The sequence below is a fragment of the Sorex araneus genome, chromosome X, assembly GCF_027595985.1.
Source record: "Sorex araneus isolate mSorAra2 chromosome X, mSorAra2.pri, whole genome shotgun sequence".
Taxonomy (NCBI): domain Eukaryota; kingdom Metazoa; phylum Chordata; class Mammalia; order Eulipotyphla; family Soricidae; genus Sorex; species Sorex araneus.
Genome location: NC_073313.1, coordinates 165,825,480 through 165,853,433, shown reverse-complemented (window position 1 = coordinate 165,853,433; position 27,954 = coordinate 165,825,480). Strand labels below are relative to the sequence as shown.

The window sequence follows — 27,954 nt, the reverse complement described above, 5'->3', positions numbered from 1 at the left end:
GGTTCTTCCCTGTGAGCGTGTCTCACTGGGCTGGTGACATGCATATAGACTGTCTTTCACTCAGTAGTTTTTGTGCATTGCTCTAGAGACTAGGCATATCTTTATAAATTTTATTATTATTTTTTTGCTTTTTGGGTCCCACCCAACGATGCTCAGGGCTGACTCCTAGCTCTGCACTCAGGAATCACTCCTGGTGGTGCTCAGGGGACCCTAGGGGATGCTGGGAATCAACCCGGGTTGGCCGCAGGTAAGGCAAACGCCCACCCCGCTGTGCTATTGCTCCAGCTCCACCTTTTAAAAAATACCTTTTTAAATTTAAATTTGAATACCTTTTTAAAATGAAAAAAAAAATTTTTAAATGCCTTTAAAAAGTTCATGACCAGGGGCCGGAGCAATAGTACAGTGGGGAACTTGCCTTGCACCCAGTATGGTCCCCTGAGCCCACCAGGAGTCAGCCCTGAGCACAGAGCCAGGAGTCAGCTCTGAGCACAGAGCCAGGAGTCAGCCCTGAGCACAGAGCCAGGAGTCAGCCCTGAGCACAGAGCCAGGAGTCAGCCGTGAGCACAGAGCCAGGAGTGATCCCTGAGCACAGAGCCAGGAGTCAGCCCTGAGCACAGAGCCAGGAGTCAGCCCTGAGCACAGAGCCAGGAGTCAGCCCTGAACACAGAGCCAGGAGTGAGCCCTGAACACAGAGCCAGGAGTCAGCTCTGAACACAGAGTCAGGAGTCAGTCCTGAGCACAGAGCCAGGAGTGAGCCCTGAGCACAGAGCCAGGGGTCAGCCTGAGCACAGAGCCGGGAGTCAACCCTGAGCACAGAGCCGGGGGTCAGCCCTGAACATCACCCGTTGTGGCCCCCAAACAAAACAAGAATCACTGTAATAGTTGTAGGCAGTTGGGCTAAGACCCCATATGCGTTGAACTCCAAACTTCTTCTCTCTTTCCTCTGTGTAAGGGTTGTGTCCCAGTTATCCTGATGTTTGGATAACTTTAGAGTAATTGGATTGGGTGTCGTGTTTGAGGCAGGAGCAGACACGTTATTGCCATATTTTTTATGATAGATTAGTCTGCGGCGGGCAGCGAGGGAAGGAGAGGCTGACGGAGATCGGGGGATGTTCGGGGAAGGCATTTTCCTGGGATTGGTTTTTGTTTGCTTCAGGAATAGTTCAGGAAAATCCAAATTTCCTGGGCTGGACTACGTGCTTTAGGTAAATCAAATGCTTTCCATGGAGTGGACTCTAGGGGGCAGTGTTTCACAGTGTAAAGTTTCTGGGCTGTGAGGGTCCCCAGAGCCCGTCAGGGGTCACCCCTGAGTGCAGAGCCAGGAGCCAACCCTGAGCACGGTGGGTTTGGCATCCCCTAAAAACAGAATGAGTAGAAAAGTGATCTTTTTTATTTATTCTTCATGTCATTATTATCATGTTTTATTATGTTTTAGTATTATTATATTATTATACTTATTATCATGTGTTACTGTTGTTATGTTATTGTTTATTATGTTTTTGGTAGGAATTTACAATGGGGACATACGATTTAAAAGAACTGAGCAGTATTAACATTTAGATTTCCACTCAGGAGAAACCAAAGAATAAGAATGAGTAAGAATATGGGGCTGGAGAGATAGCAGAGCGGGGAGGGCGTTTGCCGTGCATGCAGCCGACCCGGGTTCGATTCCCAGCATCCCATAGGGTCCCCGGAGCACCGCCAGGAGTAATTCCTGAGTGCATGAACCTGGAGTAACCCCTGTGCATCGCCAGGTGTGACCCCAAAAAAGCCAAAACAAGAATGAGTAAAAAAGTTTTAGAATTTTAACCTTAATTTTATGAAGCGGCAACTATATAGAGCTATAGATACATCTTTGAGCAGTTATCAATGCAGACATTTGTTTCTCGATAAGAGGCATGAGGTTGTAAAAGAAAATATTCTAATCTAGGAGGTCTCTGAGCTTCAGTTTTGCCGGAGATGGTTTGTAAACTTGTCATCTGAAGGGGTGTGTGTAGAAATATCTTGTCGTTGTTCAGCGTCAATAAATATAGAAAAAGGAGTTTGACGGCAGTCCTGAGAAAAGTGATGCGTCAAAGCCTAAAAGATGGCAAAATTGTAGCTCTACGTATGTTGTTCACACCTCACCTCCCAAATAATTTTACATTTACTGCTTATTTAAAAGAAGTGCCGGGGGCTGGAGCAATAGCACAGTGGGTAGGGCGTTTGCCTTGCACGCGGCCGACCCGGGTTCGATTCCCAGCATTCCATAGGGTCCCCTGAGCACCGCCAGGGGTGATTCCTGAGTGCAGAGCCAGGAGTAACCCCTGTGCATTGACGGTTGCGACCCAAAAAGCAAAAAAAAAAAAGAAAAGAAAAAAAAGAAGTGCTAGGCAGTTGCATGTGTCTCCTTTTATTTTCTTTTTCCCCTTTTTGGGTCCCACCCGGCGATGCTCAGCGGTTCCTCCTGGCTCATGCACTCAGGAATTACCCCTGGCGGTGCTCGGGGGACCCTATGGGATGCTGGGAATCGAACCCAGGTCGGCTGCGTGCCAGGCAAACGCCCTCCTGCTGTGCTATTGCTCCAGCCCCACGTGTGTCTCTATTTTTAAAGTTTGTGGCCGCTGGGGATAGTCAGATTTTGGGCTAGGATCCGAGAGATTGCATTTTCAGTGGGATTTGCCACCCCATCTGCCCAAATTCGCACCAGGTGCAAAAATTCTACATAGTGAATTTTTTCACAATCAAATACCGTTGATTGCTTAAAATGTCTCATGTTTTGGGGCCGGATCGATAGCACAGTGGGGAGGGCGTTTGCCTTGCACGCAGCAGCCCCGGTTCGATTCCCAACATCCCATAGGGTCCCTCGAGCACCGCCAGGAGTGATTCCTGAGTGCAGAGCCAGGAGTCAGCCCTGAGCATCACCAGGTGTGATCCAAAAAGCAAAAAGCAAGAAAAAAAAAAGTCTCATGTTTGTATGGCTAAATCATTTAAATTTTTTAAAATTTATTTTATTTTATTTTTCTTTTTGGGTCACACCCATACATCCCTAAATCATTATTTTATTTTAATTTTTTAATTTTTTTTTCTTTTTAGGTCACACCTGGCAATGCACAGGGGTTACTCCTGGCTCTGCACTCAGGAGTCATCCCTGCACATGCAATAAATCATTATTTTAATTCCAGTTTTGATCTTCCCGTTGTTCCTTTCTCCGTGTGTTTTACTGCCACATGCTGCCATTCTCATTGTTTTCTGCTGCGGACTCACCTCCTTACCCTCGTCCAGGCCTGGGTTTGCTTTTGCTCCCTGAGGGCAAAAGCCTCTCTTTCGCCTTCCCATCTATTTTGCCTTGTAAAATTAAGGGGGACTCTGTTAATTCGTCCTTTGAGATTCAGCTGGGCTTAGATTTATTGAATCGCTTCAGGCTCCATTACTCCGTGTCAGCTCACAGCGTCACCCTGCCGAGATCTTGGAATAATCATGTGTGTTCAATGTCATCTTCTGAAAAGTTGGAAGGGGCAGCACCCTTGGCCCTCGCAATTCTCAGCACGCCCAGTTCCAGCCGATGGCCATTTCATTTTTCTTCTTTTAAACGTCCTTGTAGTTTTGTGAGTTTTAATAATAATAATTTTTTTTTTTTGCCTTTTTGGGTCCCACCCGGCGATGCTCAGGGCTGACTCCTGGCTCTGCACTCAGGAATTACTCCTGGCGGTGCTCGGGGGACCCTATGGGGTGCTGGGAATCGAATCCGGGTCGGCCGCGTGCAAGGCAAACGCCCTCCCCGCTGTGCTATCACTCCAGCCCCCTTTTTTAAATAATTTTTGTTTTCTTTTTCTGTTTTGCTAGTTTTAAAATTCACATTATCCTGGCTTTAGACTGAGTGTAGCTTTTTTTTTTTTTTGCTTTTTGGGTCACACCCGGCAATGCACAGTCACAGAGTTACTCCTGGCTCTGCACTCAGGAATCACTCCTGGCGGTGCTCGGGGGACCATATGGGATGCTGGGAATCGAACCCGGGTCGGCCGCGTGCAAGGCAAACGTCCTACCTGCTGTGCTATCATTCCAGCCCCGAGTGTAGCTTAAAAAAAAAAAAGCACTGTAACACTATCGTCCTGTTGTTCATCAATTTGCTCGATCGGGCGCCAGTCACGTCTCCATGGTGAGACTCATTGTGACTGTGTTTGGCATCTCGAAGACGCCACGGGGAGCTTGCCGGGCTCTCCGAGAGGGGCGGAGGAATCAAACTTGGGTCGGCTGCATGCAAGGCAAACGCCCTCCCCACTGTGCTATCGCTCCAGTCCTTTAAAAAAATAAAAGGAAAAAATTCAGGGCCAGGGTTATATCTCAGGTGCTGGACAAACGTGTCTCTTGAGCGTGAGGCCTCGAGTTCCATCCCTGGCCCCTCCTGTCCCCCCCCCCCCCTGTGACACAGACAGAGCCAAAACAGAAGCTTGGATTTTGTCGGTGGTTTATTTATTTATTTAGTTATTTATAATGCATCAACGTCGACCTAACCTTTTGGGACCGTGGCGTCTTCTGCAGATATGTCATTACGTCGGACCCTTTCTCCTTCAACACCAGCAAGGGACCCCCCACCCTTTGGTGTGACACGGTGTTGAGAGCCAGATTGTGTGTGCGTGTGTGTGTGTGTGTGTGTGTGTGTGTGTGTGTGTGTGTGTGTGTGTTGGGGGAGGAGTTGCTTCATCTCCTGGAAAGTGGCTTCACTGACGGAGCCTGTCTCTTTTGTCTTGTCCTTTTCACAGCCCTCGCTTGGTTGCTAACTGTCACTTAACCCTGCCTGTCACCTAGGCGTGATGGAGCACTGGAAGGGTTAACACACTTGGTATGCAGGGGTGTGTGTTGGGGGGTGTGTCCGACCTCTGCCACCCTGCCCTGTGCCTGCAGAAATGGAAGGGGCATCGCCCCGAGACGCTCAGCCGGGGACCCCAGCGGGAGAAACGCTTTCCCGCGTCTGCAGCTAACGCCTGGCTGCGGGCGTGCACACGTGGGACATGGGCGTACATCTGGGTGGCTGAAGGCTTCTCCTGCCACACTCGCATCTGTGGACCCTGGTTTTGTGCTTCGTGTCTGATGCCGTTTTCGCCGTTCTGGAAAGCACGGAGCATCAGTGCTCTCTCGCCTCCTCTGACTCACCCCTGCTTGTGTTATTTAGGGACCAGGAAACCCCCGCAGTAAAGTGCAACAGTACAGCCGTTCACAGGGGGGCTTGGGGGGGTGCCAAGTGGGTCGGGGGCCACCCTCGGCAGCGGTGAGGGGCTGCCATCAGCACCGTGTTTGTAGGGTGCTGAGGGGACCGGGGGCGGGGCCAGGATTGGACCAGGCTCCCAACACACCAGCCCATGGGACCTTCTCTCCGGCTCAGGGACCAACCGCGTTTAGGCGGCACGTCTCGGTTTAAATTACGGCCACGGCTGAGTTCCGTCCCAGCCACGCGCTCTCAAAATGATTTCAGCTCCACTTGGCGTTTTCCTTGGAAATCTTTTTCCGTCGGGAGCCAGAAAGATAACATCCACAAGGGGAGGCACTAGCCGTGCACGTCACCGACCTGGGTTCGATCCCCGGCATCCCCTAGGGTCCCTCGAACACCGCCAGGAGTGATTCCTGAGTGCAGAGCCAGGAGTCAGCCCTGAGCATCGCTGGGTGGGACCCCCAAACTAATGTGTGTGTGTGTGTGTGTGTGTGTGTGTGTGTGTGTGTGTGTGTGTGTGTGTGTGTGTAACTAGAAACACAATCTCCTTATTAAATAGAAGAGAAGGTGGAACTGGAGCTTTTGTTGTGTATGAAAATAACAAAGGCTGACTCTGCTCAGCCTTTGTTTTTGTTTTTCCAGAATCTCTTTCCTGGAGCCCCTCATTCGTGGCGTCGATAAACCCGCGGGGTGCTTAGGGGTGGAGGTTTGAGCCCCGGGTCCCTGCCGCGCTGTGATATATATTCCCGTTTATATTGGAAGTGTGCCTCCGTCGGCAGCGAGCTCTCATTCCGTGGAGAGTCCTGGATTTAAATAACTCATATCATTGCTATTCTAAGGAGCATTTCTGCAGCCGAACCTCTGAAAAGTGATCGACTTTTCCCCCATAGCTCCATAATTTATAAGCACCCATAAAAATAAAAAAGACCAGCCTGGGGTGATTTCGGGTATAATCTTAATCTCAGTCTGAGAATAAGTCTGTTCAGAGTAGACGAGTTAACGCATTCCCTTCCTTTCATGGAACAGTTTCTTTTCCTGGGTGTGCATGTGTGTGTGTGAGTGTGTGTGTGTGTGTGTGTTTGTGTGTGTGTGAGCATGTGTATGTGTGTGTGTGTGTTTTGCATTTAATTTGTAGTTGGTGGATGTCTTTGATTTTATGTCTTTGGAGAAATTTATGATCGGGCAACTTTATTTATGACTTTGAAGGCTCAGCGTAGGCAATTGATTGAAATACAATGTAAGGACACTTGGTGTGGGTGTGTGTGTTTCTGTGTGTGTGTGTGTGTCTGTGTGTGTGTATTTTTAAGCTAAAAATGGGAGAATGACACCCCTTTTATCCTCCCCCTTTGCCCCCCATCTCCCATCCCCTGTCCCCATGTGGATGTGGGGTTGTTTTGGAGCAAGGTGAGAAGGAATTTGCAGATTTGTCTCCTTACACTTCTGTCTCACTTCTATTGTCAGATTCTTCTTTGGGCCAGTTGGCAGGGTTTGCTTTCGGAGATTTGTAGTACGTTGTGTTTTGAAGCTGTGAAGGCCGATTATAATTCATGAAGATTATATATGTGGAAAAGAGTGTGTAAAACTACGGAGGGTAATGTAAGCATAAATTATCTTTATTATTATGCCGGCCAGGGTATTTAGCAGCGCGGGACTTTATTAACATGCCGCCACAAAGTTTGCCAGTGTGGCAGGGGTGTTAGCGCCAGAGGGGCCGTGTTTGAGTGTGTGACAAAGGGGGAATGATAGACATCCTGCAGAAGGAGGATCTGAGGAGACGTGTCCTGCTGGCCAGGGGACAGTGGTCAGTCGTACATCTTAAAAGGCCAATCTCGTGGCCCTGATTAACTCAGGGCCGGAAAGCAAGTTTTTCTCCACACCTGGCAGGTCGGTGTGAATCAGATTGGGTCGGCCAAGTTGAAAACAGATGCCCTCGCTTAAAAGTCCACCCAAGAGAGCGATAGCACAGCGGGGAGGGCGCTGGCCTGGCATGCATCGACCTGGGTTCGACCCCCAGCATCCCATAGGGTCCCCCGAGCACCGCCAGGAGTGATTCCTGAGTGCAGAGCTGGGAGTGACCCCTGAGCATCTCTGGGTGACCCAAAAAGAAAAAAAAAATTCACCTAAGGGCCGGAGTGAAAGCACAGCGGGGAGGGCATTAGCCTGGCACGTGGCCAACCTGGGTTCAATCCCCGGCATCCCATAGGGTCCCCCGAGCACCGCCAGGGGTGATTCCTGAGTTCAGAGCCGGGAGTCAGCCCTGAGCATCACCAGGTGGGAACCCTCCAAAAGCAGTAAATAAGTCACTTGTATCACTTGTCTTCCCTTGATCTTTAGTGTGCTCAAGCAGGCGCCAGTAACGTCTCCATTTGTCCCTGTCGTGTGCTAGTGTAGCCCAATGATATCTGCTCGCTCCAGGAACATGAATGAATAAAGACCACCTGGTTTCACCACAGCACGGGGCAGCCCCGGGCACACAGCCGCCTACTGCCCGCTCTCAGACACGGTTCCCTGAAGTGGGGGGAGCAGAGCGGTGCTTTACCCTGGGGGTACCCCGCAATTGCTGAGGCTGGAGTCCGGTCAGCGGGAGTCTGGAGAGGGTCCCCCTACCCCCGGGGATGTGGGTCTGTGCTTCCTAGGGCCGTCCCTTGTAAGGGAGGAGAGAATCTCCTGAGGTCAGAAAGGATTTGAGGGGCTGGAGGGGCTGGAGCACAGCAGGGAGGGCATTTGCCTGGCATGTGGCCGACCCAGGTTCGATCCCCGGCATCCCCTAGGGTCCCCCCAGCACCGCCAGGAGTGATTCCTGAGTGAAGAGCCGGGAGTCAGCCCTGAGCATCGCTGGGTGGGACCCAAAAAGCGAAAAAAAAAAAGGATTTGAACAGACGAGGGCGGTGAAGGGGGCCGGGGGCCTGGTTCTGGGCCTGGTGTGGCCCCGGGTTCTGGCCAGGAGCTGGGTGGAAATTCGGGCGTAGCCCTGGCCGCTGTCTCTGGCCATGAGGGAGAGTGCCATGGGGGTGGACATGGGGACGTGGCCGTGCCCTGACCTTTGCTCCCTCGGTGACATCGCGGGCTGAGTCCAGAGACATCGGGGCGCTCAGGACATCTCCCCGCCTGCCCGCCTCTGGCGTCCGGTCCCCAGCCTTCTGAAAGGGACTCTGGGTCCAAACAGCAGCTGAGGGGAAACTGGGAATTGTCGTCATCGCAGCCATTGTTGGCGTTTCGGGCGCTTGTTGCCTGGAAATGTCCAACATATATTCATGTATGCATCAAGTTCAATATTTTTTTCTTTTCTTTTTCTTTTTGGGTCCCACCCAGTGATGCTCAGGGCTGACTCCCGGCTCTGCACTCAGGAATCACTCCTGGCGGTGCTCGGGGGACTCTAGGGGGTGCCGGGGATCGAACCCAGGTCGGCCGCGTGCCAGGCCAGCGCCCTCCCCGCTGTGCTGTCGCTCCAGCCTGTGCCGGGTGATTCCTCCACGGTGAGACTCTGGCTCGGAGGAAGCACCTGGTGTCCCTCGGTGCCTGGCACTGGCTGGCAGTCCAGGAGGACTGAGCTTCTGCCACTGAGCACCCCCAATCGCCTGTTCTTCGGGGTTTCTCCAGGTCAGCGTGTGAGGGCTTCCGAGACAGGAGTGCGGGTTCCAGGGGACGCCTCCGCCCTCTGATTGGGAGCACGGAGAATGAACTGGAACGCCAGCAGTGACAGTGCGTCACATCCATGGGGCCTGTGTGTCCTGTTTGCCCATTTATTGGGGGGGGGGGGTAAACTGCCACCCCGACTAGCCGTGCTCCCCGCGGCGGACACTGGGGGCTTGTCCAGATGCTTCGAGGGGACCGTGAGGACGCATAGGAAGGGGACGCGTTTGTAGAGAAGTGGCCGTTTCCTGGCGGGTGGCCCTTGCAGCCGCCAAGCCTTCGGGGGGCTGACTCGGGGTTGCCGAAAGGAGCGTTTGCAGGTGGGCTGGGGTCAGGTTGCCCCTGAGGTTCCTGTCGTTTAGGCCATCCCGTGGGCGTGTCGCTGCATCTGTGCCGTGGGCCCCCCCCCCCATCCCGTGGCTCCATTATGTGGCCTAATGACAAACTTGGGGTCAGGGCCCGAGGCAGGCAGCAGCCGATAAATCAGGGTTACAAATGACAGGCCCCGAAGGAGCGTTTACCAGTCACTGGAGCCAGCTGAGAAATGAATAACTTGGGGCTGGAGCGAGAGCACAGTGGGGAGGGCATTTGCCTTGCACGTGGCCGACCCGGGTTCGATTCCCAGCATCCCATAGGGTCCCACTGAGCACTGCCAGGAGTAATTCCTGAGTGCAGAGCCAGGAATGACCCCTGTGCATTGCCGGGTGTGACCCAAAAAGCAAAAGAAAAAAAGAAAGAAAAAAAATGAATAACTTAAGCCTGCCAGTAATTAGATGGGTGCAGAGTGGACAGTACCCACTAAGAGGGTGGCCAGTTCCGGGGTCTCCCTTAGGGATGCTGGCCTCCTCGAGGCTGATTCTTGTTTAAGTCGCTGCTTCTCCTGAGATTCCTTTTTTTTTTCTTTTTAATTTTGGCTTTATTTTTTGTGGGGGAGGGATCACACCCAGCGATGCTCAGGGGTTCTTCCCGGCTCTGCACTCAGGACTCACTTCTAGCGGTGCTCAAGGGACCCTGTGGGATGCTGGGAATCGAACCCGGGTCGGCCTTGCGCCAGGCAAACGCCCTCTCTGCTGTGTTATTGCTCCGGCCCCTCTCCCGGGATTCTTGAGTGGTCACTCACTCTGGGGCAGAGGCTGCAAGCAGCCTACATTTGCACTTTTCAGAAGCAACCGGGCGGGTCAGAGCCGCTAGACGTCTGTTCAGAATCCTGATCACCGTGTGAGTTTTCCTTCTGACTTGGGACGCTCTAACGGACCTAGCTGGGGACGGCTGTCCTCGTGCCTCTGACGGCGAACGGCACGGTCTGGAAAGCCTTCTTCTCAGTCACCAGAGGTTATGGAACCTCTGAAAATCAGTGACTGCAAACGAATTAATTGCTCTGGACGTTCCGGCCCCGTTTCCAGAGAGGATGCCACCAGCCCACACCTGTAGTAAATATTTTTTATAGAAAGATGGTCATAAAGATGGGGCTGGAGTGATATCACAGCGGGGAGGGCATTTGCCTTGCACTCGGCCAACCCGGGTTCGAATCCCAGCATCCGATATGGTCCCCTGAGCACTGCCAGGAGTAATTCCTGAGTGCATGAGCCAGGAGTGACCCCTGTGCATCACCGGGTGTGACCCAAAAAGAAAAAAAAAGAAAGAAAGATGGTCATAAAGAGGCCCCGGGAAATCTCTCTTTTTTTTTTTTTTTTTGAGTTTTGGGTCCCACCTGGCGATGCTCAGGGCTGACTCCTGGCTCTGCACGCAGGAATCACTCCTGGCGGTGCTCGGGGGACCCTATGGGATGCTGGGAATCGAACCCGGGTCGGCCGCGTGCCAGGCAAACGCCCTCCCTGCTGTGCTGTCTCTCCATCCCCAGGAAATCCCTCTTGAATAGACTATATTTATATTTTGATTTCATGTCCTTAGCTTGTTGCTCTCAAGTGGAATATAATTAGAATAAATAACACGCCAATAGCTTCGTTTTACATTTTGAGTCAAAGCTGACTAATTAAGTTTGTACCCCCTCCTTCCTTCTCTCCCCCTTCCTCCCCCCGCAAATAGCATCTTGGGGAAGCGCATGCGATTTTCCAGAGGCAGTCTGTAGTGTTTTCTTGGGATTGTGTTTTCTGGGGGAAAAAAAGTTAGAAACACATAGGATTTTTTTTTTTTTAAATGTGTGTGTTTGGGACAATTAAAAGGTTTTCTCGGGCTATAGCAATAGCACAGTGGGTAGGGTGTTTACCTTGCACGCGGCCGACCCGGGTTCGATCCCCAGCATCCCATAGGGTCCCCCGAGTACCGACAGGGGTAATTCCTGAGTGCAGAGCCAGGAGTGACCCCTGTGCATCGCCAGGTATGACCCAAAAAGTGGCTTTCTTGGGGCTGGAGCAATAGTACAGCGGGGAGGGCATTTGCCTTGCACGTGGCCGACCAGGGTTCGATTCCCAGGGCGCGTTCCCCGCCAGACTTCCTGATGTGGTTGTCGCTGGGATTCCTCTGCCCTTCCTCCCTGTTCGGTGCAGTTCCAAATCGTAGGTGAGCTCTGCTGCCCAGGATGCAGTGAAATTCGGAGGATGCGCAGTGGTAGCTTTGCTCTGGCTCTTCTTCATTTTTTTTTTTCTCCTCGGAGTTCCTTGCTTTCCTGTTTCCTGCCTCGGCCCTGACGAGCCGCCTTCTCCAGCCCGCCGTGTCCACGGGGAGCTCGGCCACGCGTGCTCCCCGCGCTCCCCTGCAGCTGTCCTGCACTTGCACGAACGGTCTCTGAGTCTCCAGCCTGGCGTGTCATTGCCGAATCAGCCTCAGTTACCGTCCTCCCAGGCTGCTCTCCCGGGGGGCAGTGGCACTGAGCCCTGACGGAGTCAGGAGGCGGAAGAGTTCCCGCAACTTCGGGCAGGCTTTGCTGATGAACTGATCTTTGAAAGGAGAAGGGGACGGAGGGAGGGAGGGAGGGCCCGGAGCAATAGCACAGTGGGGAGGCGTTTGCCTTGCACGTGGCCGGCCCGGGTTCGATCCCCGGCATCCCCTAGGGTCCCCGAGCACCGCCAGGAGTGATTCCTGAGTGCAGAGCCAGGAGTCAGGAGTGATTCCTGAGTGCAGAGCCAGGAGTCAGCCCTGAGCATCGCCAGGTGGGACCCAAAAAGAAAAAAAAAAAAATGAAATCGGATCCAGGGCAGGAGTAATAGTGCAATGGGGAGGGCATTGGCCTTGCACACGGCCGACCCGGGTTTGATTCCTGGCATCCCCTAGGGTCCCCTGAGCACCGCCAGGAGTGATCCCTGAATGCAGAGCCAGGAGGAACCCCTGAGCATCGCCGGGTGGGACCCAAAATGCAAAAGAAAAGGAAAGAAAAAACCCAAAAATAAATAAATAAATTAGTAAATAAATAAATAAAAGGAGAAGGCTTTTGGGGGCCAATCGCGGGGGCCAAGTGAGGTTCAGGAGGTGCCAGGGACCTGGTGTTCTGTGGCTGGCCTGATGTGTGAGCCAGCCAGCTGCCCGGAAGGGAAGTAAGTACGTAGCAGTTCTACCTGACCCCTGGGGTGCCCAATTGTCTCGGGGGCGGGGGGGGGGGGGGGGGGCGTCGCCACTGGCCACTGTTTTCCGATGGAAGCGACGGCCCCCGGGGTTCCGGATCTTGACCCAGCCACTGGCCGAGGTGGACTCGGAATCAAGTGATAAAGATTCCGCCAACAACTTATCCCTCTCCCCGCCGAGTGAAGGTGCGTTCAGTGTCTCGAATAATGGAGTCGGAGGCAAGGAGGAATTGGCAGGTCTGACCCTCCTGGCTGCCAGATTGGAGTCTCTCTCTCTCTCTCTCTCTCTCTCTCTCTCTCTCTCTCTCTCTCTTGCTCTCTCTCACACTCTCTCTCTCGCTCACTCTCTCGCTCGCTCTCTCGCTCGCTCTCTCTCTCGCTGCTGATGCAACATGAAAATAACGCATTGGAGAGGCCAGAGCGACAGCACAGTGGGGAGGGCCGTTGCCTGGCATGCAGCCGACCCGGGTTCGATATCCAGCATCCCATAGGGTCCTCCGAGCACCGCCAGGAGTGATTCCTGAGTGCAGAGTCAGGAGGAACCCCTGAGCATCGCCGGGTGGGACCCACAAAGCAAAATATGGAGCGACAGCATAGTGGTAGGGCGTTTGTCTTGCACACGGCCGACCCGGGTTCGATTCCTTGGTCCCTCTTAGAGAGCCCGGCAAGCTACCGAGAGGATCCCGCCCACACGGCAGAGCCTGGCAAGCTCCCTGTGGCGTCTTCGAGATGCCAAGCACAGTCACAAGTCTCACCGTGGAGACGTGACTGGTGCCCGCTCGAGCAAATCGATGAGCAACGGGATGACAGGGATACAGTGAAAAAAAAAAAGTGATGGAGTTTAGGCCTAGAGAAATGGAAGACGCTTCTTGAGCCTCTTCGAGGAATACTGCAGCACAGTGGTATTCCAGAGTCAAGTCGCGGGAAGTGGAGCTGCCTTCTAGATGGACTGACTCAGGGAAGGGAACAGATGCATCGTGGGCTGCTGTGTTTTCAGTCCAATCTTCTAATGACAAAGGATCAGAAAAAGGGCATTTCTGCCAGAGACTCTCCCTTCGTTCCCTTCAAAAAAAGTTCCAGCATTATTTAGTGTTGTTTTCTGACACCCCACCCTGCTCAGGGCTGACCCCTGGTGGTGCTTGGGGGGGCCCCTGCAGGCTGGGGATGGAATCGGGGGGCTCCTGTGGTGGAAGAGGGTCTCTGGCCCCCGCCGTTTCTCTTAACACACTCTGCAGCTGCTTCAGGAGATTAATCCTAGGCAAAAGAAATGCAGGAAGGAACGCTTTCAGCGAATTGTTCTCTTGTTGCAAAAGGGCATTCGTCATTGCTTTGCTTGTAAGTAAAAGTATATAGAAAAGTGGGCAGCCAATTTTGGGGAGTGGTGGTAGTACTTTATTGTGTGCACATGCGTGTGTGTGTGTGTGTGTGTGTGTGTGTGTTCCTTGTTAGAATAAGAAGGACAAGCTTTACTTTTTTTTTTTTTTTTTTGGGTCCCACTCGGCGATGCTCAGGGCTGACTCCCGGCTCTGCACTGAGGAATTACCCCTGGCGGTGCTCGGGGGACCCTATGGGATGCTGGGAATCGAACCCGGGTCGGCCGAGTGCCAGGCATACGCCCTCCCCGCTGTGCTGTCTATCGCTCCGGCCCCAAGCTTTACCTTTTTTGACGGTCACAAGAGGAAGCCCGACACTGTTGGTGCAGTTGATTTTTCAGGCACCGCGTCGCAAACATGGCCTCTAGTGTGGCCAGGAGGGAGGGAAGCGGTGTGACCCCTCCCCGCCTCCTGACCTCGTGCCTGGGCACAGTTTGCAGGGGGCACAGAGGGGAGGGAAGGTGGGCAGGACACGGCCCTACAGAAGATGCTGCAGCACTGGACTTCGTGTCCACCGATTGGCCGGTTGATAGTCCAGATGATGCATTTCCTGTCAGCCCTGCAGGGCCGGCTCAGTCTCCAGCCAAATGTCAGCTGTACCTCTGTCTCTGTCTCTGTCTCTGTCTCTGTCTCTTGTCTCTGTCTCTGTCTCTTGTCTCTGTCTCTCTGTCTCTATCTCTATCTCTCTGTCTCTCAGTCTCTGTCTCTGTCTCTGTCTCTCTCACTCTCTCTTTCTCCATCTCTCGATGTGTTCAGTCTTGCGTTTTCGACGGGTGAAGAAAGCGGTCGGCAGAATACCACACCGCCCGGTGGACGGGGGCAGGATTATTGCAGATCTCTCGGGGCCCCCGAGGGTCCATACTCAGACGTAGGTAAATGCGTCCAGCTCAGGAGGGGAAGCGGAACAGAAAACACCCCCACTGGAATCGGGGGAACAGAGCGACCCCCACCCTCACCGCCACTGCCACCCCCACCCCACCGTGGGGAAACGGGCAGAGAGTCTGAACAGCCGTTTCTGGGAGCCGTGCGGCTGGCGTGGGCGGGTGAGACTGGGGAACTGCAGGTGAGAGCCGCGGGGGAGGACACTGCATATCTGGCCAAGTGGCCATTGTCAGAAGGACGAGACGCCTCAAGCGTTAGCCAGGAGGGGAAGCAACGTGACCCCTTGTCCTGTGTGGGTCACGATGGGAAACAGCAGGAGGCCAGCCCCTGAGATAGGATGAGGCAGGGTGGGGCCAGAGAGACGGCCCACCCGATGCTTGCCCTGCACGGAGTCTGTGCTCTTCTATTCCCAGCACCACGAGTGAACCGAAGTGGGACAAATCCCCTCTCACCCCCCGCCCCCCAAATAGTAGAACATTTATGTAACTTCAGGTGATGGACATTTGCTGCCTGGAGTGATAGCACAGAGGTAGGGCGTTTGCCTTGCACGCGGCCGACCCAGGTTCGGTTCCTCCGCCCCTCTCGGAGAGCCCGGCAAGCTACCGAGAGGATCCCGCCCGCACGGCAGAGCCTGGCAAGCTCCCCGTGGCGTATTCGAGATACCAAACACAGTCACGACAAGTCTCACCATGGAGACGTGACTGGCGCCCGCTCGAGCCAATCGATGAACAACGGGATGACAGTGCTACAGTGCAGTTCTACCAAAAGAAAATAACCCAGTTTAAAATGGTCAGACCCAGGGGCTGGAGCGATAGCACAGCGGAGAGGGCATTTGCCTTGCACACGACCAACCCGGGTTCAATCCCCGGCATCCCACAGGGTCCCCCAAGCACCGCCAGGAGTGATTCCTGAGTGTAGAGCCAGGAGTCAGCCCTGAGCATCGCCGGGTGGGACCCCAAAAAGCCAAAAAATTAAATTAAAAAAATTAAATGGGCAGACGCATTTGCAGCCACATGGCATCTCGTACTCCAGACCGTTAATATGCCAGGAATAGCACACATTAAGCGGAATGGAAGGCAGAAGGCAGCCAATGTCAAAGAAAAATATTAGCACATAAGACTCAACAGTAATAGCACGCACAGGGGTTCCTCCTGGCTCTGCACTCAGGAATCACCCCTGGCGGTGCTCGGGGGACCCTATGGGATGCTGGGAATCGAACCTGGGTCGGCCCCGTGCGAGGCAAATGCCCTCCCCGCTGTGCTATCGCTCCAGCCCCATTAGTTATCTTTTATACACGGCTTAATGGCTCCAGGCTGGGATACAACAATCTCCACACATTTTCTTCTAAGGAAACCCTTTTTTGATCATTTTTAGAGGATTATTCATAACAAGCAATATGAAATGAGTTATGTAGGGCCGCCTGTTGGGGCAGGCTTGGGTCGTGGTTGGGGAAATTTGAAATAATGGTGGTGGCTTATGTGTCATGGCGGTGAGGTGTAATGGTGCTGGGATGGGTGTTGGAATATGGAATGTAGTAAATTATTATTTTTTTAAGTTTTTATTGTATTGAATCACCGGCATCCCATAGGGTCCCCCGAGCACCGCCAGGAGTGATTCCTGAGTGCAGAGCAAGGAGTAACTCCTGAGCATCCGCTGGGTGTGTCCCAAAAAGAAAAAAAAAAAAAAGAAGCTGCTGCATGCAGAACTGCTCATGGGTTGAGGTCACATCCCTGCAACAATCCTCACTTCTCACAAGAATCTGGGGGGCCACGAGGGATTCCCACGGAGGGGGACGCTGCATTTCCCAGCTAAGACGTCCAAGACAGTGTTGGGGACGGAGGGGGTGTCTCCTGGTTTGGTTCTGGTCGCAGAGGAAAAGCTTTCAGCTTTCTGCCGCCGAGACGGATGTCACCTGTGGGTTGTTGTACGCAGCCGTCACTGTGTTGAGGTTTTTTTTTTTTTTTTTTTTTCCCTCCTCCTCTGCTGTGTGGGCAGTTTTTCTCATGAATGGATGTTGAGTTTCCTTCGTGGCCTTTCCTGCATTGGTTGAGACGGCCACGTGACTGTCACCCTTTCACCTTGCAAGTGTGGTGAGGCTGACGGCCGCGTGGCGGTCAAACCATCCTTGCGTCTCCGAGGTGATGTCACGGCCAATCGCAGCCTGAGAATCCTTTCCATGTCTCGCTGAACTTGGGTTGCTATTACACTAGTCAACGTTGCTGTGTCCAGAGAACTTGCTTTGGCCTCTGTGAATTTTCCCTTTTGTCTTTCTTTTTTTCTTTTTTTTGTTTTGTTTTTGTTTGTTTGTTTGTTTGTTTTTTGGGTCCCACCCGGTGATGCTCAGGGCTGACTCCTGGCTCTGCACTCAGGAATCCCTCCTGGCGGTGCTCGGGGGACCCTATGGGATGCTGGGTATCGAACCCAGGTTGGCCGTGTGCAAGACAAACGCCCTCCCCACTGTGCTGTCGCTCCAGCCCCCTCCCCCTGCCCCTTTTGTTTTTCTTACCCGGTCTCGGCTGTGGAGAAGAGCCAAACTCCAAGTCTTCAGTAATACTTAGTCAGGTGTGTCTCGCCTCTGGCCTAACTGTGCCTCAATCCACGTCTCTTTTCTCTGTTTCTCAGTCCCCAGAGAAGAAAGGAAAAGAAGCGAAAACGGGTTTCGGCGGGCCTGTCATTAGTTCTCTGTATCATGAAGAAATCATCAGGTAATTCTGACTCCGCTGATGTTTGATGTTGATGAGGTGGGGGCGGGGCCAGGCCTAGAGGCTGAGGGGTGGCGGTGCCAGTGGGTGAATGAGGGTAGGAACGGGGTCAGAGCCTTAGCGCAGCGGGGAGGGCGCTGGCCCTGCACGCAGCCAACCCAGGTTCGATCCCCCGACACCCATTTTGGTTCCCCGAGGGGTCACCAGGAGTGATCCCTGAGCACAGAGCCAGGAGTGAGCCCAAACCACTCCCTGCCCCAAAATAAATAACAAAAATCAGTGTCTGGGGCCGGGGAGATGGTACAGGGGTTACGGCACTTGCTTTGCAAACAGCCGGTTCTAGTTCAGTTCCCGGTTCCCCTTCTGGTCCCCCAAACCTCGCCGGAATCAAGCCCTGAGCATCCCCAGGTGTGGCTCTAAAACGGAAACAGAAACACCAGCTCTGAGTCAGCTCTATCTGGGAATTCTTCCCCCACACAGAGCGTTGCTAGGTTTATGTTTCAAGCACCTTCATTTTTTTTTTTTTTTGCTATTTTTTTTTCGTGGGGGGTCACACCTGGTGATGCTCAGGGGTTCCTCATGGCTCTGCACTCAGGAATCACTCCTGGCGGTGCTCGGGGGACCCTATGGGATGCTGGGAATTGAACTCGGGTTGGCCACATGCCAGGCAAACGCCCTCCCCGCTGTGCTATCGCTCCGGCCCTGCACCTTGATTTTTTTACTTATTGGATTTTTTTCAATGATTGTTACTGTTTTCCTCCAAATGCCATTGCTTCAGATCAGCTTGAAGTGTAAAACGGTTTATTATGGGGTGGAGGAGGAAACGCAGAGATATTAAAAAAATTAAACGAGTAGGGGCCAAAGTGATAGTCCAATGGCTAGGGCATTTGCCTGGCATGCGGCCGACCCAGGTTTGACCCCGGCATTCCATAGGATCCCCCAAGCACCGCCAGGAGTAATTCCTGAGGGCAGAGCCAGGAGGAACCCCTGAGCATCGCCGGGTGGGACCTAAAAGGCCAAAAAATAAATAAATAAACAATTAGGTTTCGGGAGCTGGTTAAGGGTTGGGACACCCACCAGGTTTGATCCTAGCCACCTGGGCACTGTCTGGTGTAGCCCTGAGGTCCCCCTGAGCACAGCTGGGTCCAGTCCTGCAGGGGTCCCACTTCTGTGGGGTCCAACAGCCCCGCCCTGGGCTCTCGCATTTGACTGTAGCTCCCAAGCACAATTACGAAGCGATCCAACATTCATTCTTCTGTCTAGTCCAAAGAACTGAACGCAGCATCTGAAAGATTCTTGCCTTTGAGCGGAGAAAGTAAATGTAGCATGTGCCTCTGAAGGAATATTACTTGGCCTGGAAGAGGAGGCAGATTCTGACACAACAAGAATGTGGTTAAACCAATCCCAAGTGACAGCAAGCAGGCAGAAAGAAGTTCAGTATTTCGGGCCCCCCTCATCTCTTTTAGGGCCTTGTGACCCCAGCTGGGAAATGGTGGGTGTAGGACAGTTTCCAAATATTTGAGGGCCCTCATTCTTAGCATTTTGGGCAGCTGTGTGTATTTTATTTTATTTTGCTTTTTGGGTCACACCCGGCAATGCACAGGAGTCACTCCTGGCTCTGCACTCAGGAATTACTCCTGGCGGTGCTCAGGGGATCATATGGGTTGCTGAGAATCGAACCCAGGTCGGCTGCGTGCAAGGCAAATGCCCTACTTGATGTGTTGTCGCTCCAGCCCCAGCTGTGTGTATTTTAATTAGCGTTATTGGGGCTGAAATTGGAACCTCTGCTATGGGCAGGGCCACTGCTTCAGCCTTGCTCTTCTGAATATTTTTATTATTGTTGTTGTTGTTTATTTTTTAACTGAATCACCGCGAGCTCCACAGTTGCAAGGGGTCGTGATTGGGTTTTGTCCTTCTGATCACTAAACCTCCCGCGATAATGTTCTAACTCTTTGTATTCTGTGAGAAAGTTGTATTTTTATGTTTTGTTTTGTTTTTTGCTTTTTGGGTCACACCCGGCGATGCTCAGGGCTGACTCCTGGCTCTGCACTCAGGAATCACTGCTGGCGGTGCTCGGGGGACCCTATGGGATGCCGGGGATCGAACCCGGGTCGGCCACGTGCCAGGCCAATGCCCTCCCTGCTGTGCTATCCCTCCAGCCCCACTGCGGGGAGCTTTGCCGAGGCCAGACAGTCCTTAGTCGCTCCTGCGGCAGATCCGAGTCCCTGGTGTCCCCTGGCGGGGAGTCTCTCCTCGGGGGGCCAGTTCCGGGCTCTTGGAGGATGCACGGCTGTCAGCGGGGTGTCGGGTTATGCCAGGAAGGGCCGGGAAAGCATCCCACATCCTCTCTGCTGCTTGCCGGCCAGAAGAAGGCGCTGGCCTTTGACTCGGGCAACCCGGGTTCGATCCTCAGCCCCACCCGAGGGTCCCCGGGGCCCACCAGGAGGCAGCCCTGAGCATCGCCGGGCGCGGCCCCAACAGAAAGGAAACCACAGCATGAAGGAGGCCGCGGGACAGGCCGGCGGGACAGGCGGCTGCTCCCCGCAGAAGCTCCAGGCGCGGCTCTGCCTCTCCCGGGGAGACGCGCCCCTCGGAGCTGATTGCTGCTCCCTGGCAGAATTACGTCCAGCCGGGGTGAAAGTGCCGATGGCTTTCGAATTCAAAGCAGAGCAGGGGGCACGGGGGTGAGTCCCAGGGACGAGGTGCCCGCCCCCTAGGCCGGGCCCTGGGCTCCGTCTCCCGGGCTGCCCATGTCTGTCCCGGGACCCTCTGCACACCAGGCGTGCTGAGGGCCGCGCCAGAACGTGTGTGAGCACCACCACCGCGCGTGAGAGAGAGCCCCAGGAGCACACGTGCAAGCAGCATGGCCACCTGTGCGGCACACAGGGGCCCGCATACACACACAGACACGCACATGCTCGCTCACACACTCACAGGGACATGCACACTCGCTCATACGTGCACACACAGGCAGGCACGCTCGCACATGCACAGACATGCACACTCACTCATACGTGCACACACAGGCACGCACGCACATGTGCACACACAGACACGCACGCTCACACATGCACAGACATGCACACCTGCTCATACATGCATGCACAGGCATGCACACTCACATGCACACACAGACACGCACGCTCACACATGCACAGACATGCACACTTGCTCATACATGCACACACAGGAATGCACACACAGACACGCATGCTCACACATGCACAGACATGCACATCCACTCATACATGCATGCACAGGCATGCACACTCACATGCACACACAGACATGCACACGCTCACACACGCACCGACATCCATACTCACTCACACATACAGACATGTACACTCGCTTATACATGCACACAGACATGCACACACACATGTACATATTGACACGTACTCACATATGCAGTCTCACGCACACTCACTCAGACATGCATACACAGACACGCACACTTGCTCATACACATGCACACAGACACACGCACTCACGTGGTACACATACAGGTACACACAGGTACCTGTACACAGGTACACACACAGGGACACATAGGTACACATACTTGTTCACACGTGCACACAGATGTGCTCACCTGCACACACACACGCAGACAGTTGCACACAGACACATGCACTTGCTGACACAGACTGTCACACAGATGCAGACACAGCCGCACACGCACACACACGTGCTCATATGAGCACACAGACACAGCTGCGTGCACACACATGTGCACACACGTGCACACAGACACAGCCGCATATATGCCTATGCTCACAGGCACACACACAGCCACACACACATGCTCACATGCTCACATGCGCGCACACACACACAGCCACTCACACACACACGCACACACACAGCCGTACACACGTGCACTGGCACACGCTGTGTTGGGCAAGCAGAGCACCAAGTCCACGCCGTCACACGGACACGAGGAGCTCCGTGGCCGTTGTGGACAGCGGGGGGAGCCTCGGGCAGGCAGGAAGCCCCTCCCGGGCACGGGGTCTGGTGATGGGGTGTCGAGGCCAGCGGCCCCCAGTGGCGTGTGTGGCGGCTGCCCCTTGATCTCTCCGGTCTTACTAATCCCCGTTACGCGGGCCGCCATCTGGGCCCCTCCCCCAGCCCCGCGCCCGCCACGGGAGATTGATGGGCTGGGGAATTGATTAGTTGCTCCGGGAGACAGATGAACTGTTTGGGCAGCGAGCACCAGAGGTCAGCGCTGTGGTCGGGTGGGAAGCCGGGGGGTCCAGGCGCTTCCTCCTGTCCGCCCGGCTCAGCACCGGCCGGGTCCGGAACGGTAATGGATCTTGACACCATCTCGGGAAGAGCTTTCCCGGGGCGCTGGAAACCCTGGCCGTGATGGAGTAGACTTGGGACAAAACTGGAAGGAAAGGGGGTCTCTTGGGCTCTGAGTGTTTTAGAGAAATAGGAACTAGAGAGCCCGGAGCCATAGCACAGCGGGGAGGGCGTTGGCCTGGCACGCGGCCGACCCGGGTTCGATTCCCAGCATCCCCTAGGGTCCCCCGAGCACCGCCAGGAGTGAGTACTGAGTGCAGAGCCAGGAGTCAGCCCTGAGCACCGCAAAACAACAGCAAAAAAAGAAAAGAAAATAGGTGGAGCTGGAGCGATAGCACAGCGGGGAGGGCGTTTGCCTGGCACGCAGCTGACCCGGGTTCGATTCCCAGCATCCCATAGCGTCCCCCGAGCACCGCCAGGAGTGATTCCTGAGTGCAGAGCCAGGAGGGGAACCCCTGAGCATCGCCGGGGACCCAAAAAGCAAAAGCAAAAAAAAAAAAAAATCTGCCTGTGGTCGCTCACGGACATGCTCACTCTCGGTCTTTGCACCGGGACACTTTCCTGAAGGTTGGAGAACCTGCGACAGACAGACAGAAACGTGTTTGTCACAATTGGTCTCCCTCCCCCCCCCCCCATGGAATAAATAAATAAATAAATATCCTGTTACTCAGACACAACTCCACACTGTTAAGCGAGCAGCCCCCTTTGTAAGCAGTGCCAGGCGTGGGTTTCCGCCTTTGCAGAAGGAATGTTGTTTGGGGTCTGGGAGCTGCCAGGCCCCACCCCCCATCTGGCGGGTGCCCCCCACACCCTTTCCTGCCCCATCTTGTTGCCCTGTTAACACTTTGGTGAGAGGTGATAAATTGGATGAAATATGTCCCGTTACATTCAGTTTATTCTTGGAGCTGGGGGGGGGGGGTGGGAAGGAGGGGAGGGGGGGCGGGTCGCTCCCCCAGGAGAAACACCCCCCCACCCCCCATGAACTTGAGTTATGGATTCATTCAGCCTTGGAAACCTCAGCTGGGCGAAGTAATTGGGAAGGCAAAGGTTTGTCTGTGCAGCAGGCCTGGGGGACTGGGCTCCCGGCCTCCTCCCTGCCCGCCTTTCTCATGAAAATGATCCCGGCCCCTAATAAGGCTGCAAGCAATTAAAACCCATGGGTGGCTGGAGAGAGGAGAAAAGGTTTAGTTAATGAGCTTTCCCTCACCCGCGCCCAGGAGAGCCAGCGGGAATGACAGGGCGATTAGAGCAAAGAGATAATTATAGATGATGTGAAAATGGGTCCCCTGGGAGCCCAGGTGGGAGGAAGGACCGCAGGCCCCCAGGGGGGCCTCTTTCCTAAAGTGTTTGCTTTGGCCTAGTGCTCCAGGCACAGTGCTCACCCATCCTGGGGCACATCCACCTGTTAGCTCAAGAGCCGTGCCTAAGGGGCATAGAAACTGGGAGGCTGCACCACACACACACACACACACACACACACACACACACACACAGCAGGAGGCCGCACCACACACACACACACCACACACACAGCAGGAGGCCGCACCACACACACTACCACACACACAGCAGGAGGCCGCACCACACACACTACCACACACACACAGCAGGAGGCCTCACCCCCCACACACACACACCACATACACACACACCACACACACACCACACACACACAGCAGGAGGCCGCACCCACACACACACACCACACACCACACACAGCAGGAGACCGCACCCCACACACACACCACACACACCACACACAGACACAGCAGGAGGCCGCAGCACACACGCACACACCACGCACACACCACACACACCACACACACACACACCACACACAGCAGGAGGCCGCAGCACACACGTACACACCACACACACACACCACACACACACACACACAGCAGCAGGAGGCCGCACCACACACACACACCACACAAACACACACACACCACACACACACACACACACACACACACACACACACACACACACCCCTCCCTGGCCTCCTGTTCTCTCTTCTCATTCTCCTTCTGCTTGTCACATGCCTCCCGCTGTCCTGGTTCTTATCTGGGAGTGCTCGGGAGTGGAGATATGTTTATAAACTCTGTGTGTGTGTGTGTGTGTGTGTGTGTGTGTGGTTTGAACATACACAAAGGCATGTGGTTATGGCCCGGCTGTGCCCGTTTATAATAATAAAGTGGTATCACTGTATCACTCATCCCGTTGTTCATCGATGTGCTCAGGCGGGCACCAGTCACGTCTCCATGGTAAGACTTGTTGTGACTGTGTTTGGCATCTCGAATACGCCACGGGGAGCTTGTCAGGCTCTGCCGTGCGGGCGGAATCCTCTCAGTAGCTGGCCGGGCTCTCCCAGAAGGATGGAGGAATCGAACCCGGGTCGGCCGCGTGCAAGGCAAACGCCCTACCGCTGTGCTATCAAATGTTCCTGCCATCAGAGGCCTTCATTAAACTGCTTTGCAGGGGGCCCAAGAGGTAGAACCGGAAGTAAGGTGTCAGCCTTGCACCCACCTAACTCTGCTTGGAACCCAGGACCACGAATGCCCCCCCCCGCCCTCCCCCACCTCCCTCTTTCCCTCTCCCTGATTTCACCACAGGAACTTGGATTTTCTCACTCCCAGGGTCCATTAGCACTGGAAGCCTTTTTTCTTTCTTTCTTTCTTTTTTTTTGTTTTTCTCCTTTTTGGGTCCCACCCGGAGATGCTCAGGGGTTTCTTCCTCCTGGCTCTGGCTCTCAGGAATTACTCCTGGCGGTGCTCGGGGAACCCTATGGGATGCTGGGCATCGAACCTGGGTCGGCCGCGTGCAAGGCAAACACCCTCCCCACTGTGCTATCGCTCCAGCCCTGGGAAGCCCTTTTTCTTGACCATCCCGGAGATGTTCGGGGGAATCTTCATTTTCAACGGAGGCGTGTCAGTCACGGAGCAAGATAGGAATTCTCTGTCACCAACGGGCCTCCCCACACCAAACCAGGGCCTGTAGTCTCTGCATGTAGCAGAACGACACCAGTGGTTTTGTTTCCTTGGCGTGAGGGGTGGCGGCTGTGACACAGCCATGCATAGCAGCGGGGACCAGAGAGAGGGTCTCGGGATGTGGCCCACCCGAGCCAGGAGCCAGCCCCTCCCTGAGTTGAGCTTAATGTTAAGGTTTTGTATGGGCATGGAAATTTCTTTTTTTTTTTTTTAATTTTATTTATTTATTTATTTTTTGCTTTTTGGGTCAGACCCAGCGATGCACAGGGGTCACTCCTGGCTCTGCACTCAGGAAACCATATGGGATGCTGGGAATTGAACCTGGGTCGGTCGCATGCAAGGCAAACGCTCTCCCTGCTATGCTATCGCTCCAGCCCCCACGCGCATGGAAATTTCTAAGCAACTTTTTGAGAGTCAAGAAAGCATTTTCAGGGGCCAGAACAACAGCACAGCGGGAAGGGCATTGGCCTGGCACGCGACCAACCAGGGTTCGATTCCCAGCATCCCATAGGGTCCCCCGAGCACCGCCAGGAGTGATTCCTGAGTGCAGAGCCAGGGGTCAGCCCTGAGCATCGCCGGGTATGACCCAAAGAGACAAAAAAAAAAAGGGCATTTTCAGTCCCCAGTATTTGTATAAATCACGGCTAATCGGCCCAGCCTAATGAATTATCTGCACGCACTGCCTGGGTCATTGATCTTTCTGGATCTTTCCCTTCGTCATTACTCGCTTGGGCAGGGGGCGTAGAAAAAATGCGAGAAAAATCGGTTCGGATGTAAGTGGTTTCATTTCTGGGCACCCCTATCGACATAAATGGGATAATAAACAGCTTTTTATTTGAGACTCTTAAGAATCGTCCGGTCCTCGAGCTAAGTATGGCGCCCTTGGTGTTGTGGCAGAAAAGTTACTATTCGGTGAAAGTGTCACTGGGTCTTGGCTGCCCTCGAAGGGACGGGCTGACCCGGTGCAGAAGCCGCCCGCTGGACTGGGCACCTGGACTCCTGTCCCCAGGTCCTGTCCACGGCTCCCTGATACAAATTCATGGGTTCTAAGCCCCCCACTAGGGTTCAGAAGAGCGTTATTGAAATGTGGTCTTGGTAACTCTGTCGCACTGTCATCCCATTGTTCATTGATTGGCTCGAGCGGGCACCAGTCACATCTCCATGGTGAGACTCATTGTGACTGTGTTTGGCATCTCGAAGACGCCACGGGGAGCTTGCCAGGCTCTGCCGTGCGGGCGGGATCCTCTCGGTAGCCTGCCGGGCTCTCCAAGAGGGGCGGAGGAATCGAACCTAGGTCGGCCGCATGCAGGGCAAACGCCCTCCCCGATCTGCTATCGCTCCAGCCCCACGGTATCTCACAGAACAAAATAGCCGTTCTCTGTGCTTCCGTCTGGGACCCCTTTAAAGGCTTCTTTTGTCACCAAAATAGGAATGTACCTATAGAGAGGCTCAAAAGAGGCGATAATTCACAAAAGACTATGAATATAACACGTAATGAGCTGATGCCAATTTAACAGAAAAATTTTAAATTGGTCACATCTTCAGAACACACCTGAAGTGGTTTTGTATAGAATATCACCTGGGGCCGGAGCGAAAGCACAGTGGGGAGGGCGTTTGCTTTGCACGTGTACCCGGTGCAAGGCAAGTGCTCTACCCACTGGGCTATCTTTCTGGCCCTCAGAATTTAATTCTTTTTTTTTTTCTTTTGGGTCCCACCCAGCGATGCTCAGGGCTGACTCCTGACTCTGCACTCAGGAATCACTCCTGGCGGTGCTCGGAGGACCCTAGGGGATGCCGGGGATCGAACCCGAGTCGGCCAGGTTCAAGGCATACCCCTTCCTGACTGTACTATTGTTCCATAAATACCTTCTTTTTAAAACAAAAAAAGTTTAGGGGCTGGAGAGATAGCACTGCGGGTAGGGCGTTTGCCTTGTACGCGGCCCGACCCGGGTTCGATTCCCAGCATCCCATATGGTCCTCTGAGCACCGCCAGGGGTAATTCCTGAGTGCAGAGCCAGGAGTGACCCCTGTGTATTGCCAGGTGTGACCCAAAAAGCAAAAAAAAAAAAAAGTTCACTTCGTTACTCGTGCTCAAGTGCTCAGTTGTCCTCTCTTCACGGACAGAAGCTAATGCAGCCTCCAGACTGCAGGGGCAACAGCCCAGAGAGAAATTAGGGCTCTGGGGCGGTGGGCAGGGCTGTCCCCTGCGTCTGTGACCGTCCCCCAAGGCCACCTCTGTCTCCCTCTCACCGTTCTTGAGAAAACCCCGATAAAACACATCCCGGCGGAAACCCGAAATCCTGCGTATTTGCAGCCGCTGGACAAAGACTGTTTCACTCTCTTTTATTATTTTTTCCCTCTTGTCTCTGATTAGGGAAGAAGACAAGAATATATTCGATTACTGCAGGGAAAACGACATCGATCGTGTGAGCAAGGCCATCAAATCCAAGAGCGTGGACGTGAACGTGAAAGACGAGGAGGTAGGAAGACTCACCCCTGCCCCTCCCAGCCTCCCCTCTGCCCTGTGCCCAGGGAGGAGTGTGGGGCGTCCGGCCGCTAGGGGGCGCACTGCTGCCCACACTGCTGGTTGGTACCAGGCGGTGCCGAGTCACCCAAACTCGCGTGTCCTGCCAGAGGCTGAGCTCGGGGCCGTGTCCCCCGGCCCTGCCCTTCCCCAGAGGGGCGGCATTTGCTCCCGTTGGACCAGTGGCAGCTACTCAGACGCCTCTGCCCAGGTAAGGCCCCGGGGGCCACAGCCAGGGTTCGAGGGAGGTGGCTGGCCGTCTGCAGAGCTGCCCTGGTCCCCTTCCTGGGCTCCTGGGGACCACACGGAGCCTGGGGCCTGCCGGTGGGGCCCTGCCCTCGAACCCATCCAGAGGGCCAGGCACTGACGTTGTGTGTGAACAACATGGAGTGGGGCCTGAGCACAGAGCCGGGAGTCAGCCCTGAGCACAGAGCCGGGAGTCAGCCCTGGGCACAGAGCAGAGAGTCAGCCCTGAGCACAGAGCCGGGAGTCAGCCCTGAGCACAAAGCAGAGAGTCAGCCCTGAGCACAGAGCCAGGGGTCAGCCCTGAGCACAGAGCCAGGAGTCAGCCCTGAGCACAGAGCCAGGAGTCAGCCTTGAGCACAGAGCCAGGAGTCAGCCCTGAGCACAGAGCAGAGTCAGCCTTGAGCAGCCAGAGGGTCCCCGAGCCCCGCCAGGAGCCGGCCCAGGGCCGGAGCGATAGTACAGCAGGTGGATTATTTGCTGTGCATGTCACCGACCTGGGTTTGATCCCAGGTTCGATCCCCGGCATCCCCTAGGGCCCCCCGAGCACCGCCAGGAGTGATTCCTGAGTGCAGAGCCGGGAGTCAGCCCTGAGC

At 54.3% G+C, this 27,954-nt stretch overlaps 1 protein-coding gene across 1 annotated transcript in view; it reads left to right on the top strand.

Annotated features, from left to right (window-relative positions):
• ACBD6 (acyl-CoA binding domain containing 6) overlaps positions 1-27,954 on the top strand; it is a 71,454-nt gene that overhangs the window by 9,112 nt on the left and 34,388 nt on the right. The window contains exons 4-5 of the mRNA XM_004613802.2: positions 17,217-17,299; positions 26,966-27,071. Coding sequence (XP_004613859.1) covers positions 17,217-17,299; positions 26,966-27,071 — 189 coding nt within the window. The remainder of the gene's footprint in view (positions 1-17,216; positions 17,300-26,965; positions 27,072-27,954) is intronic.